Genomic DNA, 18,292 nt, shown 5'->3' on the forward strand with positions numbered 1-18,292 from the left:
ATGGCCACAGTGACTAGACATGTGATGAGGAAAATACAGACTTCATGTGACCCATGGCTAAGGAGCGGCTCATAGAAGAAGACAAACACCCATTTGTGTTGTTTTCTTCAGTCAGTACTAAACCACCAAGGAGAATCCACCAGTCAGGCAAGTATGACATCTTTCATATTTGAAAATCTTTATAAAAGTCATAGCATTTATCTTGTTTTTTCATTTTACACTGTTTCATTTTGCCTAAACGGAATGTTGTAAGTTGAAACCTTGTTCTAATTTTTATCTTTTATGGTTAGAAAAGGGATCTTTATAATTGGTGCTAGAAGGATAAATGTTAAATTTACTACACATAGAGGTTAATCAGTCTTCAGGCATGTGTTGATACAAGCTAATGAACAAACAAGAAGAATCCATTTGGACATAAAAATGTGGACACAATAACTTGCCTGTAACTGCACAGGCAATATTTCTCACCAATCAATCATAAGCTTGTAAGTTGTGGACAAACCACCATATACCTACACTTTGACTTAATCCATAATAAGTGTCTGATTTTAATTTATTTTCTTGATCGGTAGATGTGGGATTTTTTTTTTAGCCATACACTGCCAAAAAGTGACAAAAAAATCCAACACCAATGCATTCAGTTAAACAGTAAATATTTGGATTTGAGAAAGCTAAAATCATAATCTTTTCACCAGATATTCTCCAACATGTTTTAGATAATTTCCCGTAACTCGGCAGCCACATTAAACTGACTCTTTGATTAACTACTTCCACTGGGATGCGCAGTATGACATGAGTATTTAGCTGTTTGTTATACAGTATATCTGTGTGTGGGGAAAATTGGAGATCTCGAGTGACCTGTCTGATCTACAATACTGTGCAAAAGTCTTGAGAGCCCACATTTCTCTATGTTTTGCTAGGAAGATGATAAATTCATGCAGCAATTAAAAATTGATAAGTCAAAAACCAGAGACTGCCTAACAAGCTTGAAAATGAATATTTGGTCTGATTTTTATTCTTCAATGAAGTCTGAGCTGTCTTAGGCAAGCCTTCTTTTAATTGATCCAAGTTAGGTGTGTTTGAATGATTGATAAGTTGTTGTAAAGTGGCTTAACAGAGTAAAAACACATTCATCTTAAAACGGTCAGGTAAAATTACTGGACTGAAAACGAGTGAAAAAGCAACCAATACCCTATGAAAGACCCCCAGAAAGAACTGTTGCTCAAGAACACTTTGAAAAATTCTAAGAGAGTCTGATTCATTGAAAGCAAAATCAAAAGAAATGAGTTGTGGTTCAAGCCTGGAAAGAAAAAAAGACTAGGCTTCTTTACATTTCTTGAAGATGACAAATCTGGGACTCCACTGATTGGTCTTAGAACTGAAGAAGCTCCTCAGACGAGAGGTGAAACATCTTCAAGAAACTTAACGAATTCTAGTTGCTTTTTTCCCCCCAAGCTCCTTAGATTATCATAGCTGTACCTTGAAATGGAAATTAGAGAAAATAATTGAGGTGATTATATACAAAATTGTCAGCATCTCATGAAAACAATAGACTTAAGTTGTATCTGTTCAACTTGGATGTTCACTGCCCTTTGATTTGTTCAGTCAAAATGACCCAGTGATGCTTCAATCATGTTGAGGTTCAGGATCTAGGGAGGTCAGTCCATGACTAGTAATAGTCCACTGTTTTGTTTTGGGGTTTTTTATGTTTACTTGTTTTGTTGTTGTTGTTTGTTTGTTTTTTAATCTAGGCAGGCCTTTACTGCATTGGTGGTGTGTTTGGCATAATTTTCATGCTGAAAAATTAAGCTGTTGCCAATCAGGCATTATGACTCATCTCAGAGCATATTGCCTCCCTTTTGCTATTTTTAAGCTAAGCGTAAATATACAGTAAATCAGTGTGAATTTGTTCTTCTCCCTTTGTAGACAGGCGTTCTCTTGGATGAAACCAAAGCGAGCAGGATGCAAACCATAAAGACGGTGGAGACCCAAGTCCCCTTTCTAAAAGAGAGTTTCTTCACTACCACGTTCAAAGGCCGGCGGAAGAGCAGTGTTACCAATATCCTCCGTAAACAGCAACACTCTCTTCTTAATCAACAGCAGTGTATTTTAGAGCATCAGCCACACAGTCCTAAGCTCTTTCATTCTCCTCCAGTTGAAAATGGACCGGGGCAGCAAACCCCCCAGCATCACCGACTTGCTCGCTCAACCAGCAGCCCGTTATGCAAGGCAGCTGAGAATGCAGAAGCAGATGGGGATAGAAAGGAGGAGCAAAAAGAGAGAAAGGCTCAGAATGTGAGAGAGGCTGAGCTGGAAAGGGGGGGAGAGGGAGCAGTGAGTGGTAGTGAGCCCGTGGCTGTCACTGCCAGTCTCCTCCTCCTTTCATCATCAGCCTCAGCAGTGCTGGGGGAGCCAGCATCATCCTCACAGCTGCCGTTAACTGTGGTGGGCAGACAGCAGGGATTAGCTGGCTCTGAAAGGGCTCTGACCAACAGAGGACCGGCGGCAGCAGAAGCTCATGAGGAAACCGAGCATGCCCAATCTCGACCCCAGCATCATGGCCTATTAGCCAAAGGTGTTCGTCTACTCAGGAACATGGGGAACCAGGAAGCAAAGCAGAAGAAAGGAGGAGCCAGCGGTGGACCAACAGGGGATGTTTCTTGTGATGGTGAGGCAGAGGAGCGAGAAGTGGACAAAAAATCCAAAAAGTCCTACAATAAAACAAATAAAGGAGCAGGAGAACATGGTGGTAAGAAGAAATCAAAGTCTGAGTCAAAGGGTTCTGTGTTTTCTGGAATGAAGATCAGGAAGAGTTTATCCAAGGTGAAAGGGTTGTCTAAGGATGATATGTTGGAAGATGGGAGATCAGCACATGTTGGCAAAGCAGGGGTCGAGTCTGGTGCAGAGAAAAGCCTGTCAGCTGATGAGATGGGCATGCTGTCAGATGTTGAGGGGGATCTAACCCATTTAACTGCAGACAGCCACGAATCTATGGGCGATGAGACTGGCCGGAAGACAAGTTCAGGGTCAGATGCTGAACTCTACAGTTTTCACTCAGCGACTGAAAGTGAAGACCTGCTCTCTGATATCCAGCAGGCCATGAGAGACCAAGGTGTTGCCAGTGAAATTGTTACCAGACACTTATCTGAAGTGTCTGGTAACAATATGTCAACTTTGGAGGGGAGCAAAGTTCCTGAGACTGGAATATCTCACCAACTATTTAATCTGGATGAAGACTGTTTCTCCCCACCTCTTGTTAGTGAAAGTGTACCTCAAGAACTGAATGATAAGTGTAAGAGACTGGAGAATGAAAGGAGTGACATATCTATATCAAGAATTTCATCTGGTCCAGGGTCTCTGAGTGAGAGTGGTCCTTCATCTTCTGCTCCAGACACAGAGAGAAGCAGTGGCAGCCTTTTTCCAAAAACTAACAGCACTTATAGCTTTCAAGACACTACAGCCACCACCACCTCATATGAAAGTGCTGAGGAGCCCCAGGATGAACTGGAGAGCCTGTTTTTGACTCCACATCAGGGTCAAGGTAGTCAGGCTGTACTTGGCAAAAACACATCATGTGACCATTTAGATTCCATAATGGTAGGGACAGGGCCAACTGGTACTCAAAAAAGTGCAAGCAGCATGGACCTGTCTGTTGAGAGGGAGGATGAAGAAAGTGGTGGGCGGGACTTTCTGTCTCTAGAAAGGAGAAAAAATAGTCTGTCTATTAGCCACCTGATAATAGACAGTCCCCCTGTTTTTCAGCCTAGACGAAGATCATCCAACTCCCCCTCCACTGTCAAATTCTACCCACCTGTCCACCCTTCCTATATTAAGACCACCACCAGGCAGCTCACCTCTCCAGTTGGCTCCCCCATTACCAGCCCTCACGTGCCTCGGAAAACAGATCCCATCAGTGGATCACTGGAATCCAACAAGGTCCAAGGGTTTAGGAGACGCAAGCAGAGGTCCTGCTCCATAGCTGGGCCGCACAGTGTGTCTGCAGACTGGTCGTCTGAGGTTGATGAGCTTAGTGTAAGACATGATGATGGGGCCAAATTTCCAGATCAGGAGACCACAGAGAAGAGTTACACAGGTGGGACTTACTGGACGCTGGGCTCTAGGAGAGCACACTATGGAAAGCAGACGTCTGCTGCTCCAGTACCCTACCTGGATGTCTTCTCTGGTGAGTGATATATTAAACAACTGAAGTGAGCAATCAAAACAGGTTTCAAAAAAAACTTTAAAAGAAGGTAAAGAGAGAATAATAACCTTCCTCCCAAAACATAGGTGCCAATTTAGTGTAGCTGTCTTCTCTTTTAAATGCCCCATAATCTATTAGCCTCACTGCACTCATTCTGAATGGCATTTCTCAGAGAGACCTGTGTGAAAGTGAGCTACAAGACAATTTGATTAATGTCAGTTTTTTTTGTTTGCATCTACAATCTAAATCAATGCCACAAAGGGATGAACTACATGTTTTGCAATACAAAGAAAAAGTAAAGAAAAACATAGAGAAAAACACAGAATATCAATAGCTTGACTTTTTAATTCTATTCGTTTTGTGATTATTCTGCTATCACATTGGCACCAAAGTATCAGGAAGACAATAATGAAGCATTTCATTTAAATATTTTAGTTATTTCATAATTTATTCCTACTGAAGAAGTCTTAATGGATTGGATGCCACTCCTATTTGTTTGGCTCATACCCTATTGGAGATTAGGCCATTACACAACCAATGATTATAGTAATTGCCTAGTAAGTTTAATTACTTACAAATTGCACTTTATATAAGTAAGTACACTAGAAATACTAAGGTTATTATTTTAAAATACAATACTTAATGAAAACCATAATAAAACCATGGGGTGTCTTTGAGATGCGTTGTCTCACTCTAATAAAACAATGCCACTCTGTCCTCCTTACTATTGTGGAGCCTTTCAAGAGCTTAGCTGTTGTCTCCTGTCTTTGCCTGTGCTCGTAAATCAGAGGACCGAATGACAATGCTGCCACCCACCCACGGCTATGTCATCCTCTGATTCCACTGGCTTAGATAAGAAGCACACGCATACACAAACACAGTGGATGTTAAACTCATGTGACAGTCATGATGTTAAATCAATTTCTGTTTGCGTCAGGTGAACTCGCTCCAAACAACAGAAGTACATAATGATCTGAATCCATATAAAATGAACATTTTTGTGCCTGTGTGGCACTTTTTTGTCCCGTTTATGCTCACAAATACTCAGTCTCTAACTAGTTTACCATTGCATGTGATACCAATCAGTGCAGCGAGGTTTACAGGTCACATGTACCCTTAAGAAGGAGTGGAAGCAATGAGAACAAAGATGGGAAACCACAGAAAACTCCAGCTTAATGTTTGAACAAGTGACGACAAATTCCCACTGACGGATAAAAACAAATCTACAGGAGCATGAGTCATGTCATGGCTTTTAATTGATTTGACACTGTCCCCTGTATCACATGGTTAAAAGAAATCACCCTGTTTTAGAATTGGTCTTCCTGCTGTAGCTGTGTGTTGTTTTGGGCTCAACAGTCCTCTGCTGTCACATTGTTGATATCCCCCACCACCCTTCAAACTCCACATAATTCCTGACATTAATTTCATTTTCAAGAAAATATGTCATTCCTTATGAAGTATAGAGATTTTGATACATTACTACATTTCTCACAGGTCAAACTTACTTTACAAACATGCGGACAGCCTACTTTATTTTCTGTATTTTATTCAAGAAGTAGAATTTATACATTTTGTAACCATGCTGTCGGCTTTAGCCCACCTTTTAGATTTTTTTTTTTTTTCAAGCTATTCCAAAACTTTTCTTTTTCTGCAATTTGATAGTTCTTTGCACTTCACAATCAGCACCACCTCTCTTTTCACCCACGTGTAAATGGTGTGAATAGAGTTTACAAGTGTAGGTGTTTAATTATCACATCCTAAAATGAAAAATGTCTTTTACATTCTTTGGTCAGACTGACATGAGGCGTCTAACTACACAAATTTTCTCAACTTACCAAATATATATATCTAAAAATAAATTTTAAAAATGTGTCTGTTCAAATTCATCTGAGCATCCTCCTCTAGTCTTGAAAACGGAGCTCTGTATCCCTCTGTTTTGTTCTTGCAGTGTCTGTCTTTTCTTTTCTCAGGTCGCGCTCTTTTGGACAGGCTGTGTATGCATCAAGGAGATGGGTCCTCTGAAGAGGATGTGAAAGAACTGTGTCAACGAATGCTTGTCCAGGGTCTCCTGCACCCCTTCAGCAACGGGCGTGCAGAGCTCCTTGGTGACAGTACTGTGTCACCAGTTTTTAATGTAAGACCTTTCTCTTCACTTACACTTAGTACTTATTCTAAAAACTGACCACATATTCAGGGGTAGGTTCATTTTTAAACAAATATATAGTTTAGCTTTAAAACACTTTACACTTTAAAATGCTCGATCCACATTAGAATAGCTCTAAAATAATTAGACTTAGGGTTTTTGTGGGGACGGAAATAACCCCTCAAAGCTGGGCAGCTGTGTTTCATATTTCTAACTTTTCTACTTTCATAACAAACCACTGTCTAAAGATAGTATAACATGGGCTGGGATGCATATAAAAAGCATGTGTTAATGAGATAAATCACTGAGTTACTCTTATGTGCAGTAGAGAGAATGAATGCATGGTGTGTTTTTCTGTATTTATTGTCTGACTATGATTCATCTGAGAGATTTCATTACCTGAAGAGCAGTGGTGTATGTAGAGAGGGTGACTATGCGGAAGTTGATTTCATGAATCTTTTATTTTCCACTCCAGTAAAGCTTTGCTCAGACCTAATTGCACATGCCTGCAGATTTTATCACAGCTACTGCTGGAGCCATTTCTGTCATGACTCCTTGCAGCTCCTTGCATGCAAATGAAGCTGTAAAATACGTGTAACTTGATGTACAATTTAAACTGCAACATATTTATCAGCACATCAGCTCTTTGAAAATATAGGCCTGTTCAGTGTCTTTATGTTGCTACAAAATGACAATCATAAAATAAGTCATCAAGTCATCCACTGATAAACACTCTGATGACTTAAAAAGAAAAAGATTTTTTTAAACCTCGCTAACTGTGCAGCTTCATGGATATCACATTGAGTTGTTCAGCATAATGTATACAGACATTTATGCCTCAGTCTTATGTCATGGCAGGGAATGAACTCCACTGGCTTTGCTGAGCCTCTAGTGACGCCATGAGGTTGGCTCTTTCAGTGACATTTCCCAACAACCAGTGGATGGATTGCTGTTAAATTTTCTACATATATTCACCCGAGAAGATTAATTTTAATGGTGTTAATTCTCCTGACTATTGCTATCCAGGTTTTTCACTTCCAGTGTAACATCTTATCATCTATGACATAGCTAGACCATTTTAATTGTAATTTTTTTAAATTTATATAAAAAATAATTTAATTTGATTTAATAATTTTCAAAATTTATATTTTCAGCTCAAAGCACTGCTGTATGAGCACATAATAACAAAGCAAATATAGTTGATGTAAATTCTTGGTCTTTTTTTATCTGTCTAAAAACAAACAGTCAGGTCAGATTAGCTTTGGATTTTGCGCATTGGAACATCTCCTGCTGATGCACATGTGTGGACATATGTTGTATTTACTCATACGCACATAAAGGTTCAGTAGACTTCCACACAGACAAAAGCAAGATTACTCGCCTGACAGTGCAAGCTCTTAAGCTGATTTATTAACATAAATGCAAATCTCTGGAATACAAACTGTCATCTGTTTGCATGCTGCATGGTCAAAGTAGGCCACAAACAAACAGACCTTTTCTTTTTTTTCTTTTTAATCTTCAAACAATTCACTGTTGCATCAGTATGTTAAAGACACTTGTGGACACATACAAAAGGACAGCATGAGACATCCACGCTAAGGCTTTTCCTTGCATAGCTGGATTATTATTGCCTCTGACATTCATTCAGTCCCACAAATGCACATAAATGTGCGCACACATACATTTGTGCTTGTGTAGACCATCTGCTGACCGTGTTATGTAACAACTCCACGTGCCTTGGGCTCAGGCTGCTCTTCCTGAGCAAAAAGCTCACCATGTCAGGATTGGACAGAATTGTCCCTGCTCTGCATACTTCTTCAGTCTGAGGCTTGGCCTGGAGTCATGTATTATTCAGCCTGACCATGAATAACCTTTGTTGTTGTCATTCAGAGTGCAGATTTCATTTTTTAGGGCTTTCTATCTTAAAGCTAATCTCCTTTTGAAATTAAATCATCAGTCTGTCTTTGCTGTTCTGGAACCTTTTCACTTAAGCCCCTTAATATATCAGACCATTATGCTCTTTCCCTTTTAAAGTTGCTCTTCATCTTGAAATCAGTTATTTACTGCACCGACTTTGTTTTTTTTTCTTTCTACACCTCTCTTTCCTTTTACTTCATTCTTTCATCTCCTGTTTGCCCTCCACCGTTCTACCTAAATATGGCATTGCATCCAATTTGGTGGAGACAGCAAATGTATCACTTTCGTGTTTCTTGTTCAGCATATGCCCTGAATTATATACTCCAATCAGCCTCATTCATCACAAAAATGGGGCTTGATAATAATGAGTGTCTAAGAACTCTGAACATATGCTGTCCTTTGTGCTTGGAAAAACATTGCTTAGTTGATAAATTTCTGTTGTCGTTGCAAGAGTTTACATCGATCTCGCTCTGCAGGTCAGGTTACCACAGTGACCAGCTAATGCTGACATACAATATTAATATACTGCAGTATAGGGGCACTTCTGAAAAGAGTTGCCATTTATGCTCTCATAAGATTGGCAAAAAAAAGTAGAGTGCGATCTATCTGTTCATAGCCTTGCTATTTCACTTATACTAGTATGAAAAATAGAGTTGTGGTAGGTTTTGTAATGATACATACTTGGAATGAGAAAATGGAAAGCACCTGAATGCTCTAAAATATCAAACTTTTAAAAAAAGAAAAGGAAAAAGTGGAATAATTTGTACAACTCCATGTTTGCAAGGCAGAAAGCAAGCACTTGACTCATATTTACCCTCACATTGTTGAGTACCTTTAATCTGAGCCTCTTTAAGAGTTGTTTTAGGGTAGCCATCATTGTGTTGGGTGTTGACTGAAGAGTCATTGAAATAAATACTGTTAAATAATATAAATACAAATGTATTTAATTTCAGTAGCCTCCAGCTGCTCTTTGTCTAAAGTGATTAAATATATTTATGGAGCATGCCTTGTTGTACATTTAGAGGATTAAGCATTTTCACCATGACCAGAAACCATATTTGAACAGTAAGAGAGTCAATTGTAGCTTAGCGTTTTTATTTGCCATGGAGACTGACAAACTACCGGCAGCTGTGACTAGACTGAGAGCTTTTTTGACATTTAACAGGAATATTAAGAAACATGTTTCCTAGATGTTCAACAGTAGTGCTTTTAATACTTCTGTGTTTACTGACCTTTTATCTTTTACCTTACTGACCTTGTGTCTGATATTATAAACTTTCTGCATTTATAACTTGTGTTCAGGAAGAGCAGCTGTACACCTGGGCATCTGTAGGCTTGCCAGTGTCTCCTTACCTTTGGGAACTCTATGGAGGGGCAACCACAGGCAGGGTACAGAGCTTGAGATCCTCTTTCCATCAATCATCAGCCAAAACACCAGGTGCTCCACACGTTCAGGTTGGTTAAGTCTTCTCTTTAGTGTTAAATATCTGACAACTGTTTTTCATCCTGCCTGCACAGAAAGGAAAGTGTATGCTCTGAAAACATAAACTTAACATCTTTATTAGATTAAATTCAAATGTCTCCTCTTTACAAAGTCGAAGTTTGTTTCTTGCTGACTGATATATTCACTGCATATGCGTGTGTCTGAAAGGTAACATTTACCCAATATAGCCTTTTTAAAAATTGCCATTGTAATATCATTCATGATTATAAACCAAACGCACACAAAAGACTTGAAAATGGTGCACACAGTTGAGTAAAAATCTAGAAGAGACTAAGCTTGATTATAATATTTTGCTGTTCCTTCTTGAATTTCTATTTTCTGTATTTAACACCTTTGGTACAAAAACATATATACAGGATGTGTTAAACTGCTTTAAAAATGAACAATGGAAAAATTGAATTTTAGTGTGCAAAACAGCAAAGAAATGAATACCGAGGGATAGAAACCCGTTTAGTCTGTGCAGGAGTGACAAACATGGAAAGATATAATTACTGAACTTTGTATCTGATACATATATATTTGACCTGTATTTTAAATCTGTAATATTATTACCCACATGAATTTAGCTGTGAGTTTTTCCTTGGCCACCAGAGGTCAGGCTTGTGTTGAAAGTACTGTGAAACAAACACACGAATCCTCCCCCGTTTCCTAGAAAAGTAAAAAATAAATAAATAAATAGAGGACCATACTGTCTAAATATTCTCCTCGCAATTCAACAAGGCGACTACAACTGGAGAATGTGTACTAGCAGACAAAACCCTCCTCATGTGAGGCCTACTGAGACTCACTGTCTCTGGGGTCAAATCTCTGGTATCCCCTCATCCCTATTCTAACCAATGTGGAGCCAGAGGTCTGACAGAGTCTAGACATGAGGGACTTGGTTGACCCTTCTTAACCTCATAATTCTGTCACTAAGCTGCCTGAGTTGTGACACTTTTTTTCCCCTCACTGTTTATGTAATTGAATGATAATGTGCCTAAGATTTAATAATATATTAATAATATATTATATTTATGCAATTTATTTATGTATGTGTTTATTTGGTTCACTGACAGACAGAATGCAGCAAGTTGAAGTCAGGTCAGTCATCCTCTGAGGATGAAAGCAGTCTCATCCCACTGCTGGAGAGGACCATTGATGACCTGCGGATTAAGATAGCTGTGTTGCAAGGCCAGCAGGCCTCCCTGGCAAAGGGCATCAGGGATAATATGGGAGCTCTGGGCAATGGTCACCACAAGGCCTCACAGATAAAAGAAGGACGATTGGGGAAGATGAGCCAGGAGGTGTCTACCCAGACCTCGCCTGTGGAAGAGGGATTTAAGTTTGATGTGCCTTTGAATGGGCGGTCTAGCAGCACGCCGTCCTCCATTTCACCCTCCATCGTCAAATCTTCAGAAGGCTTTGCCTGCACTTGCCAGCAGAGGCAGCAGAGCAGCATCCAGTCAGGTCTTCCTCCCCCTACAGTCTCTGGGGTTATGTCCCAACCACCACCACCACCACCTTTACCAGGGGGTTCCACTGCACCTCCACCGCCACCTCCACCACCACCCCCACCCTTACCCGGGCTTGGACCTTGTTTCCCACCCCCACCACCACCGCCCCTTCCATCAGGTACCGGAGCTCCACCACCTCCTCCACCCCTGCCTGGTTTCGGACCTCCACCCCCACCACCTCCTCCACCACCAGGCATGGGCCCTCCCCCACCACCCCCTCCTCCAGGAATGGGCCCCCCTCCTCCACCCCCACCTCCTGGCTTTGGGCCCCCACCACCACCAGGCCCCATGCCTTCCATGATGATCCAGGAAGCTGACCCTGCCAAGGCTATGATAGAACCCCCCAAGCCAATGAAGCCACTCTACTGGACCCGCATACAGCTGCATGCTAAAAAGTAAGGATATGCTGTAGAAAGTGAAGATAGATATGGATCATTTGCACAAAGGTATTCTCTGAACAGTAGAGATTTGAGAGGAAGCTTGTCCACTTAAGATAAAGATCGACCACATGCTGTGACTGCAATAGACATGCTAGCTTTGTGGAAAATGAAAGTGATGCAAGCCAGGCATTGTGGTCAGCAGAGAAATGACTTGAACCAGGTTTTCTTTCCTTATTAAGGCTTGGAAAACTGTGGTGGAACAAACCTCTAGAAATGGAGAGCTTGCTTTACGAGCAAGTGAGGAACTCAACCCAGAATTATAAATGCCATTTGGTGGCTAATGATTTTGGCAGTAATTGATTTTGGATTTTTATTCTCCAAAAAATAACAAATTAGTACTTGTAGAACTGCAGAGGGCAAAAACATGCCTTTAAAAAAACACAAATTACACTATGAAGTTCTACTTTGCTGTCAATCAAAAAAATGGCTCTCCTACTTACACTGTAAATAATTCCTCCCCCTCCATCTTTAGACATACTGTCTCACTGGTGTGGGAGAAAATTGAGGAACCAACTGTGGATTTTGAAGAATTTGTGGAGCTATTTTCCAAAAGCACTGTCAAGGAGAAGAAGAAGCCAATTTCAGACACAATCAGCAAGTCGAAGGCCAAGCAGGTATGATATGTTGTGTTACGCTCATGTGTTTGCATATATACTGATATATTTGCTTAGGCAAGTGTGTGTGTATTTGTATATTTATGCATGCATGTTTTTGCTTCTCCCCCTTGGGGTCACTACGTTTGGCTTTCTTCAGGGCTTTCCTGTTCGCACTTTTACTCCAGTGATGGCTGTTCCTTTCCATTTCTCATCACTGTTGTCTCCCATTTACTTTGAGTGACAGAAGGAAATGCAACAGCCAGACAGTTATTATGTGGTGTGAGCTCTGGCTCCCACCCGACTCCCCTTGTGACCATCCAGTGGCATCAAGCCAATGTCTCGCGTGCGGTGAGGAAACCTCACGACGGTGATGACTGCTCGGAGAGAGAGGGAGTGGGAAGGGGAGAGGGGAAAACTGGAGGGAGTGAGAAGCGTGGGAGTTGTATTTCATGATGTGGTTCCTCCCATTGTGCTTTCTGTATGACTGAGTTTAATAGTCAGACTGTTTCCCTCCCAAGTGTCCTTTATGTCACTCCATCAATCAGCAAGGCAAACATTTGATCTACAATTTAAGGCTCTTTTGGTTAAGAGTTTTATGATAATGTACTATTCAGCTAAATTATGTATCTAAAACACAAATAATGTTGCACAGGGGAAGGAAGTTTCACCCCTCTAATTGAGGCCCTGTAGAATCACCAGGCAGTTTCTGCTGAAATGATATGTTGGTCCCAAGCATAGACACTGGCGGGAAATATTCTTAAGTTATGGGAAGGGATCAATTGGAATTTGACACCAAAATCTAAACCTTTCTTCCAAAAGGTTTCTAGTTGATTGAAAGTACAACTAGAACAAATGTTGAACAGCTTTACTCTTGACAAAAAGCTTCTTCTTCTACGGTTTATATTTCCCCATCTTGGTTTTCATCATTTCAAATTTGAATCTTCAAAGTCCATAGGAAGTACTGTCTAACTGTAGAGTACTCCATAATTACACAGCTATAGATTTTATATTTACATCAAAAGTGTGTCTGTCTCACAGAAGTAGTCATGAATGTTGCTGTAGCAGAATAAATGTGAACTTTCACGCTAAAGTACTGTATGGTGTAGCTTAGATCCAGCAGAGCAACGGTCTCGCAACTGAAGAAGTCAGTTGGATGACTTCTTCGTTTCTCTCACTCAAAACGCTGTGTGCAGATGAACAGAATCGACCTTTTGGGAGCACTGATTAATGGTGAGACTTCTTTGACAGCCTTGTATGAATAGGATCTAACTTGGAAAGAGCATTTATTACAGGTGTTGTGTGTAATGATACATCTGTAGGACACCTGTTAATATTTTTTCCTTGAATAGTTAAAATTTTAGTTATAAATAAGTCCAGCAAGTCATTGCTAGATGTACTATTACTGTTACTGTAGCATTACTACGACACTCTAATTGACACCGCTCTGGATATGTTTATTACCACATTATGAAATATCTCTTTCTTTTTTTTTTCCCTAATTGTGACGGGAAGCAAACTTACTTAGGTGTGTGTCGAATTCCCCCAATCATCTCTGTGGATGATCTCCAACACAGCCATGGTGATTCAGCAACAGCAAAAACATAGAACTGTGACTGAACCAAAATTGCAGTTAACCTTCAACATATTACATCTCCTACTGGTTCAGTTATTTGCATCCCCCTGTGTGCTGTGAGTGCAACTATTTTGCTGATGAGAGGGGACAAGCATCCTCCTCAGGACTACCACTAGAGAGCAGCTTTGACGTCAGTACTCCTCTGCTGGCATAAGTATTACAGTAGATGGGAAGATTTACTGCTATTACACAGTGTCAACTGTTAACCTTTGTACCTGCAGAGAGGTTTCAGAGGGAGCAGCCTTGCTTCTGACCTTTTTATATGATGTACTAGAGATATGGAGTGAAAGTTATGAATATGAATTATAGTATGTGGTTTACATCTGTTTAAGACTGAAGATGATGAACTGCATGTTTCCAATGCTCTGTTTCTCATCTTAAGAGATTTGAAGTCTAGGGTAGAGAAAATAAAAATATATATAAATTATTGATATATGACATTTATGAAAAAAGTGTTTATCTTATTAACATTTAACAACCAAAAACTATTTTGTTTTGTTAACAAGAGATCAACTCCAAGATTTTTTTTTATTTAAAAAAGTTAAACGTCGCTAGAAATGAAAATGAACAATATTTAAAAAATTGAAACCTATCTTTATTTAAACATTATGATACACGCTGAGGCGTTTATGCTTCTGTAAGTTAACTTTTAGAGCAGCATTACCTTCCAAACAACTGGTATGTGACCCTACCCCGACCTCTATTTTGGTCAGTATCATAGATACTTCTATGGGCATCTTTTCTCATTTCTCACACACTAAGCTCTGGGACCCTCCGACACACACACACACACACACACACACACACACACACACACACACACACACACACACACACACTTCACCCTCATAAATCTCCACTGGCTCCTGGTCAAGTCACGCATTACTTATAAGATCCATCTTCTCACTTACAAATCCCTCAACTCTTTGGCCCCTCAGTACCTGTCTGACCTGCTGCAACAATACACACGGTCTCTAATGCTACGGTCCTCAGCCACGGGTCCACTTTCTGTCCCCCACATCAACCTAGGTACATTTGGGAAAAGAGGCTTCACTTTGGCAGCCCTCATCCTCTTTAACTTTCTCCAATCTGAGCTTCACAATGCCCCATCACTGGAGTCTTTTAAGAATTTATCAAAACTCACTTCTTTTAACAAAGCCCTCCACCTTTAGCCTTTTGTCTATTTTTATACTTTTGCTTATTTGCATCCTTGGGTTTCTTGAAAGGGACTATACAAAGTTGATATTATTGTTATTATTATTATCATTTATATTTGAGAACGATGAGAAGTTTAAAAGCAACATTTTCCATTATTTCTTGGAGGAAAGAATTGGGCTGGAGTTATTTTCTCAGTGCTGATTTTTAAAAATAGATATTTATTTATTTATTTATTTATTTGTTTTATTTAATTTATTTATTTTTTTGTTGGTCACCAGACAATCTTGAGCTTTGAGTATCAAGATTACTTTTTTATTTAATATAATAATTGTAAGATAGGAAATTGCCAATGGCAGAGGATGTGGCGTGGGGTTCAAGTTGTAAGATGGAGTAGGTTAGCAGAAGATCAGCGAGCAAATTAATGTCGGTCAAAACACAGGTGCAACACTAATCAGAGCCGCCACAATGCTCTTGATATCATCTACAGGTGATTGATACCATTAATAACCCATGTAAGAAGCAGAGTCTGAGGACTCTGATTAGATGTTGAAAGCATCATATCTGATTAATATTTCAGTTTATTAAGTATACCTAATATACCAAATATACCTGAGGCTCTGTTGTATATTTCAGCATATAAGGCTTTACTGATGACTTATTCACTGCAATGACGCTGTTACCTTACACTAAAATATCACAGACTTACTGTGAAAGTCACTCAGCATCATATCTCGATCGGCATGTTTCTCAAAGCTGTGGTTGGGCTGGGGAACACAGACAGTTGGGGCTTGGTGATATAACTTCCTGTGTGTTTAAGAGGTCTGTGGTCTGTGTGATCTGGTTTAGATGGAAGCATTCTGTCTGGATCACAGTAGGCTACGGGTTTCCTGTCCTGTCCCTTCACCACTTTGCAACCCAGTGCACACTTCTGCTTACTCAGGAGAGCTGTGGCTTATAATGGTCCCCTTGGATGCAGTTTTTATGCGTAATAACAACACTGGCTTGATATTTAACTCCTGACTGTTTGTCGGAGGCAGACTATTATTAAACTGTTAACGTTTGCAGCTTTTTGAGCAGTTTTAATCTCCATGGCATTGTGCAGATAATACTTTCTAAACTTTACCTTTTAGCCCCCTTAAAAAATGTGTAATTTAAACAAAAAGTCAGTTTTCTGTTTCATCAGTTGCACTACTTGAGTCAGAATAATAAGCCTTTTGTGTTTTTACTGATCTGTAAGGTTTTGATTGTGTAACTGGATGACAGTGTATGTGGAGACTTGAAAAAAAATCTGTCAACACAATGTAACTCCATAGCTATAATTTTCTCAGTGTGTGCTGATCAATAATGATGAAGTTTTCCTCCCACAGAAGGAAAATGATAGAGAACAGATTATTTCTATTAAAATATTGTCTTTGTAATTCAAAAGCCCTTTATTAGTATATAGTTTTAACAAATAATATATATTTATACAATATACATGAACTGTGCACGTCTCTCACTGTCCCTCAGGTTGACATGTTAATATTATAGACAGCAAGATTTACCTTCTAGTGTTTTTGAAAGGTCGTTAATCATCTTCAAGCCTAATTATGGCGTTTAGCTCATTTCAAATTGACCCCTATGGTTAAATTAAAATCTACATATTACATTGCAGGAGGATCTTTCTCTCCACCTCACCTGTCAAACAGAAACCACCGTTCTGTTATGTTCTGTTTGTAATGAAGTTTATGGTTAATGAGCCTGTACGATGTTAAGATTTTTTTTTTTCTCTTCATGTCATTATCTTCTAGGTGGTGAAGCTCTTAAGCAACAAGCGTTCACAGGCTGTAGGTATCCTCATGTCTAGCATTCATCTTGATATGAAGGACATAGAGAATGGTAAGTCTTGTCACATGTTCATGACGAGTGCTTTAGCTGGTATAGAGGTGTAGCACTTTTGTTATCATCTGTCACAAAGTTTCTTCAGATGGCAAAACTGTGAAAGCAATTTGTGTCTCAACAATGAAGAATATGTAGCAGTTTCTGAAAAGGTGGTACTGCTAACATTTTCCAAAACATACACAGTTGCACATTCGGTGTGCCGCTGTTTTGCGCATATGAAGGCATGCTATTGATCTTTTTATTAATAGCCATGGTCTGTTTTACTCCAGGGATGGGAAATCTCATTCATTTGCCTGTCATTCAGTCATTTAATTCACAACTTAATTTTAGCTGACACTTTTTAAATTAGCTGGTATCTTGTGCAGGTTAATTCCATGGATTTTGGTGATGTCTTGACTTTTGCTGTAGTTCTATTTTTAACGTCTGTGATTTTGGGTGACATGGCTAAACAACTTTTATTAAATTTGATACATTCACTACACAGTAAGTACTGGGTCGGACACTCTTTTGCTTTCAGGACTGCCTTAATTCTTTGTGGCATAGATTCAACTAGGTGCTGGAAACACTCCTTAGAGATTTTGGTCCATTTTGATAAGATGGCACTACACAATGATGTGACTCTCTCGTTCCACAACATCCCAGAAGTACTCTATTGGATTCAAAGCTGGTTACTCAGGATGCTATTTAAGTACAGCGAGATCGCTTTTATGTTCAAGAAGCCATTTTTAGGTGATTTGAGCGTTAGAGCACATTATCTTGATGAAAGTAACCAGGAGAAGATGGGTACACTATGGTCATAAAGGAGTGGACATGCTTAGCAACAAAGTAGGTTGTAGCATTTAAATCATGTGCACTGGGTACTAAGAGGCCCCGTGTGTCTGAAAAAAACATCCTCCAGAGCATTACACCACCAATAACAAGCTGAATTGTTAACACAAGGCAGGATGGATCCATGTTTTCACGTTTTTTTATGACAAATTTTGACCATACTCATCACGAGACGATCTTTTTTTCCCCCAATTTTGGTGAGCCTATGCAAAATGTAGGTTCAGTTTCCTGTTCTTAGCTGAATGGTACCCAGTGTGGTTTCTGGTTCTGTAGTCCATCTGCTTCAAGGTTCAGCATGGTCAGAATGTAGAGATGCTTTTGCCTTCTGATACTAGTATCTAGCATACTAGTATCTTCTAGGTAACTGAGACTTGACACAACTTCATAATTCCCTGCAATTTTACAGATGGTTGTACGTGTAGAATCCCAGTATATCAGCAATTTCTGAAATACTAAGACCACTCCATCTGGTAACAACAATGATACCATATTAAATCA

General features: G+C 39.7%; 1 protein-coding gene across 2 annotated transcripts in view; it reads left to right on the forward strand.

Moving 5' to 3' along the window:
• fmn2a (formin 2a) overlaps positions 1-18,292 on the forward strand; it is a 39,009-nt gene continuing 20,717 nt past the window's right edge. The window contains exons 1-7 of one of the 2 annotated variants that reach the window (XM_085369115.1): positions 1-187; positions 1,955-4,183; positions 6,172-6,335; positions 9,564-9,716; positions 10,821-11,653; positions 12,171-12,312; positions 16,876-16,963. In XM_085369115.1, the coding sequence (XP_085225241.1) occupies positions 154-187; positions 1,955-4,183; positions 6,172-6,335; positions 9,564-9,716; positions 10,821-11,653; positions 12,171-12,312; positions 16,876-16,963 (3,643 nt within the window). In that variant the 5' untranslated portion in view covers positions 1-153. Of the gene's footprint in view, positions 188-1,930; positions 4,184-6,171; positions 6,336-9,563; positions 9,717-10,820; positions 11,654-12,170; positions 12,313-16,875; positions 16,964-18,292 lie in introns of both variants that reach the window. The other variant, XM_085369116.1, reaches the window with a different exon arrangement.

This window comes from Diplotaxodon limnothrissa, linkage group LG13 (assembly GCF_057381915.1).
Source record: "Diplotaxodon limnothrissa isolate DT_005_m linkage group LG13, D_limnothrissa_male_GT1.1, whole genome shotgun sequence".
NCBI lineage: Eukaryota > Metazoa > Chordata > Actinopteri > Cichliformes > Cichlidae > Diplotaxodon > Diplotaxodon limnothrissa.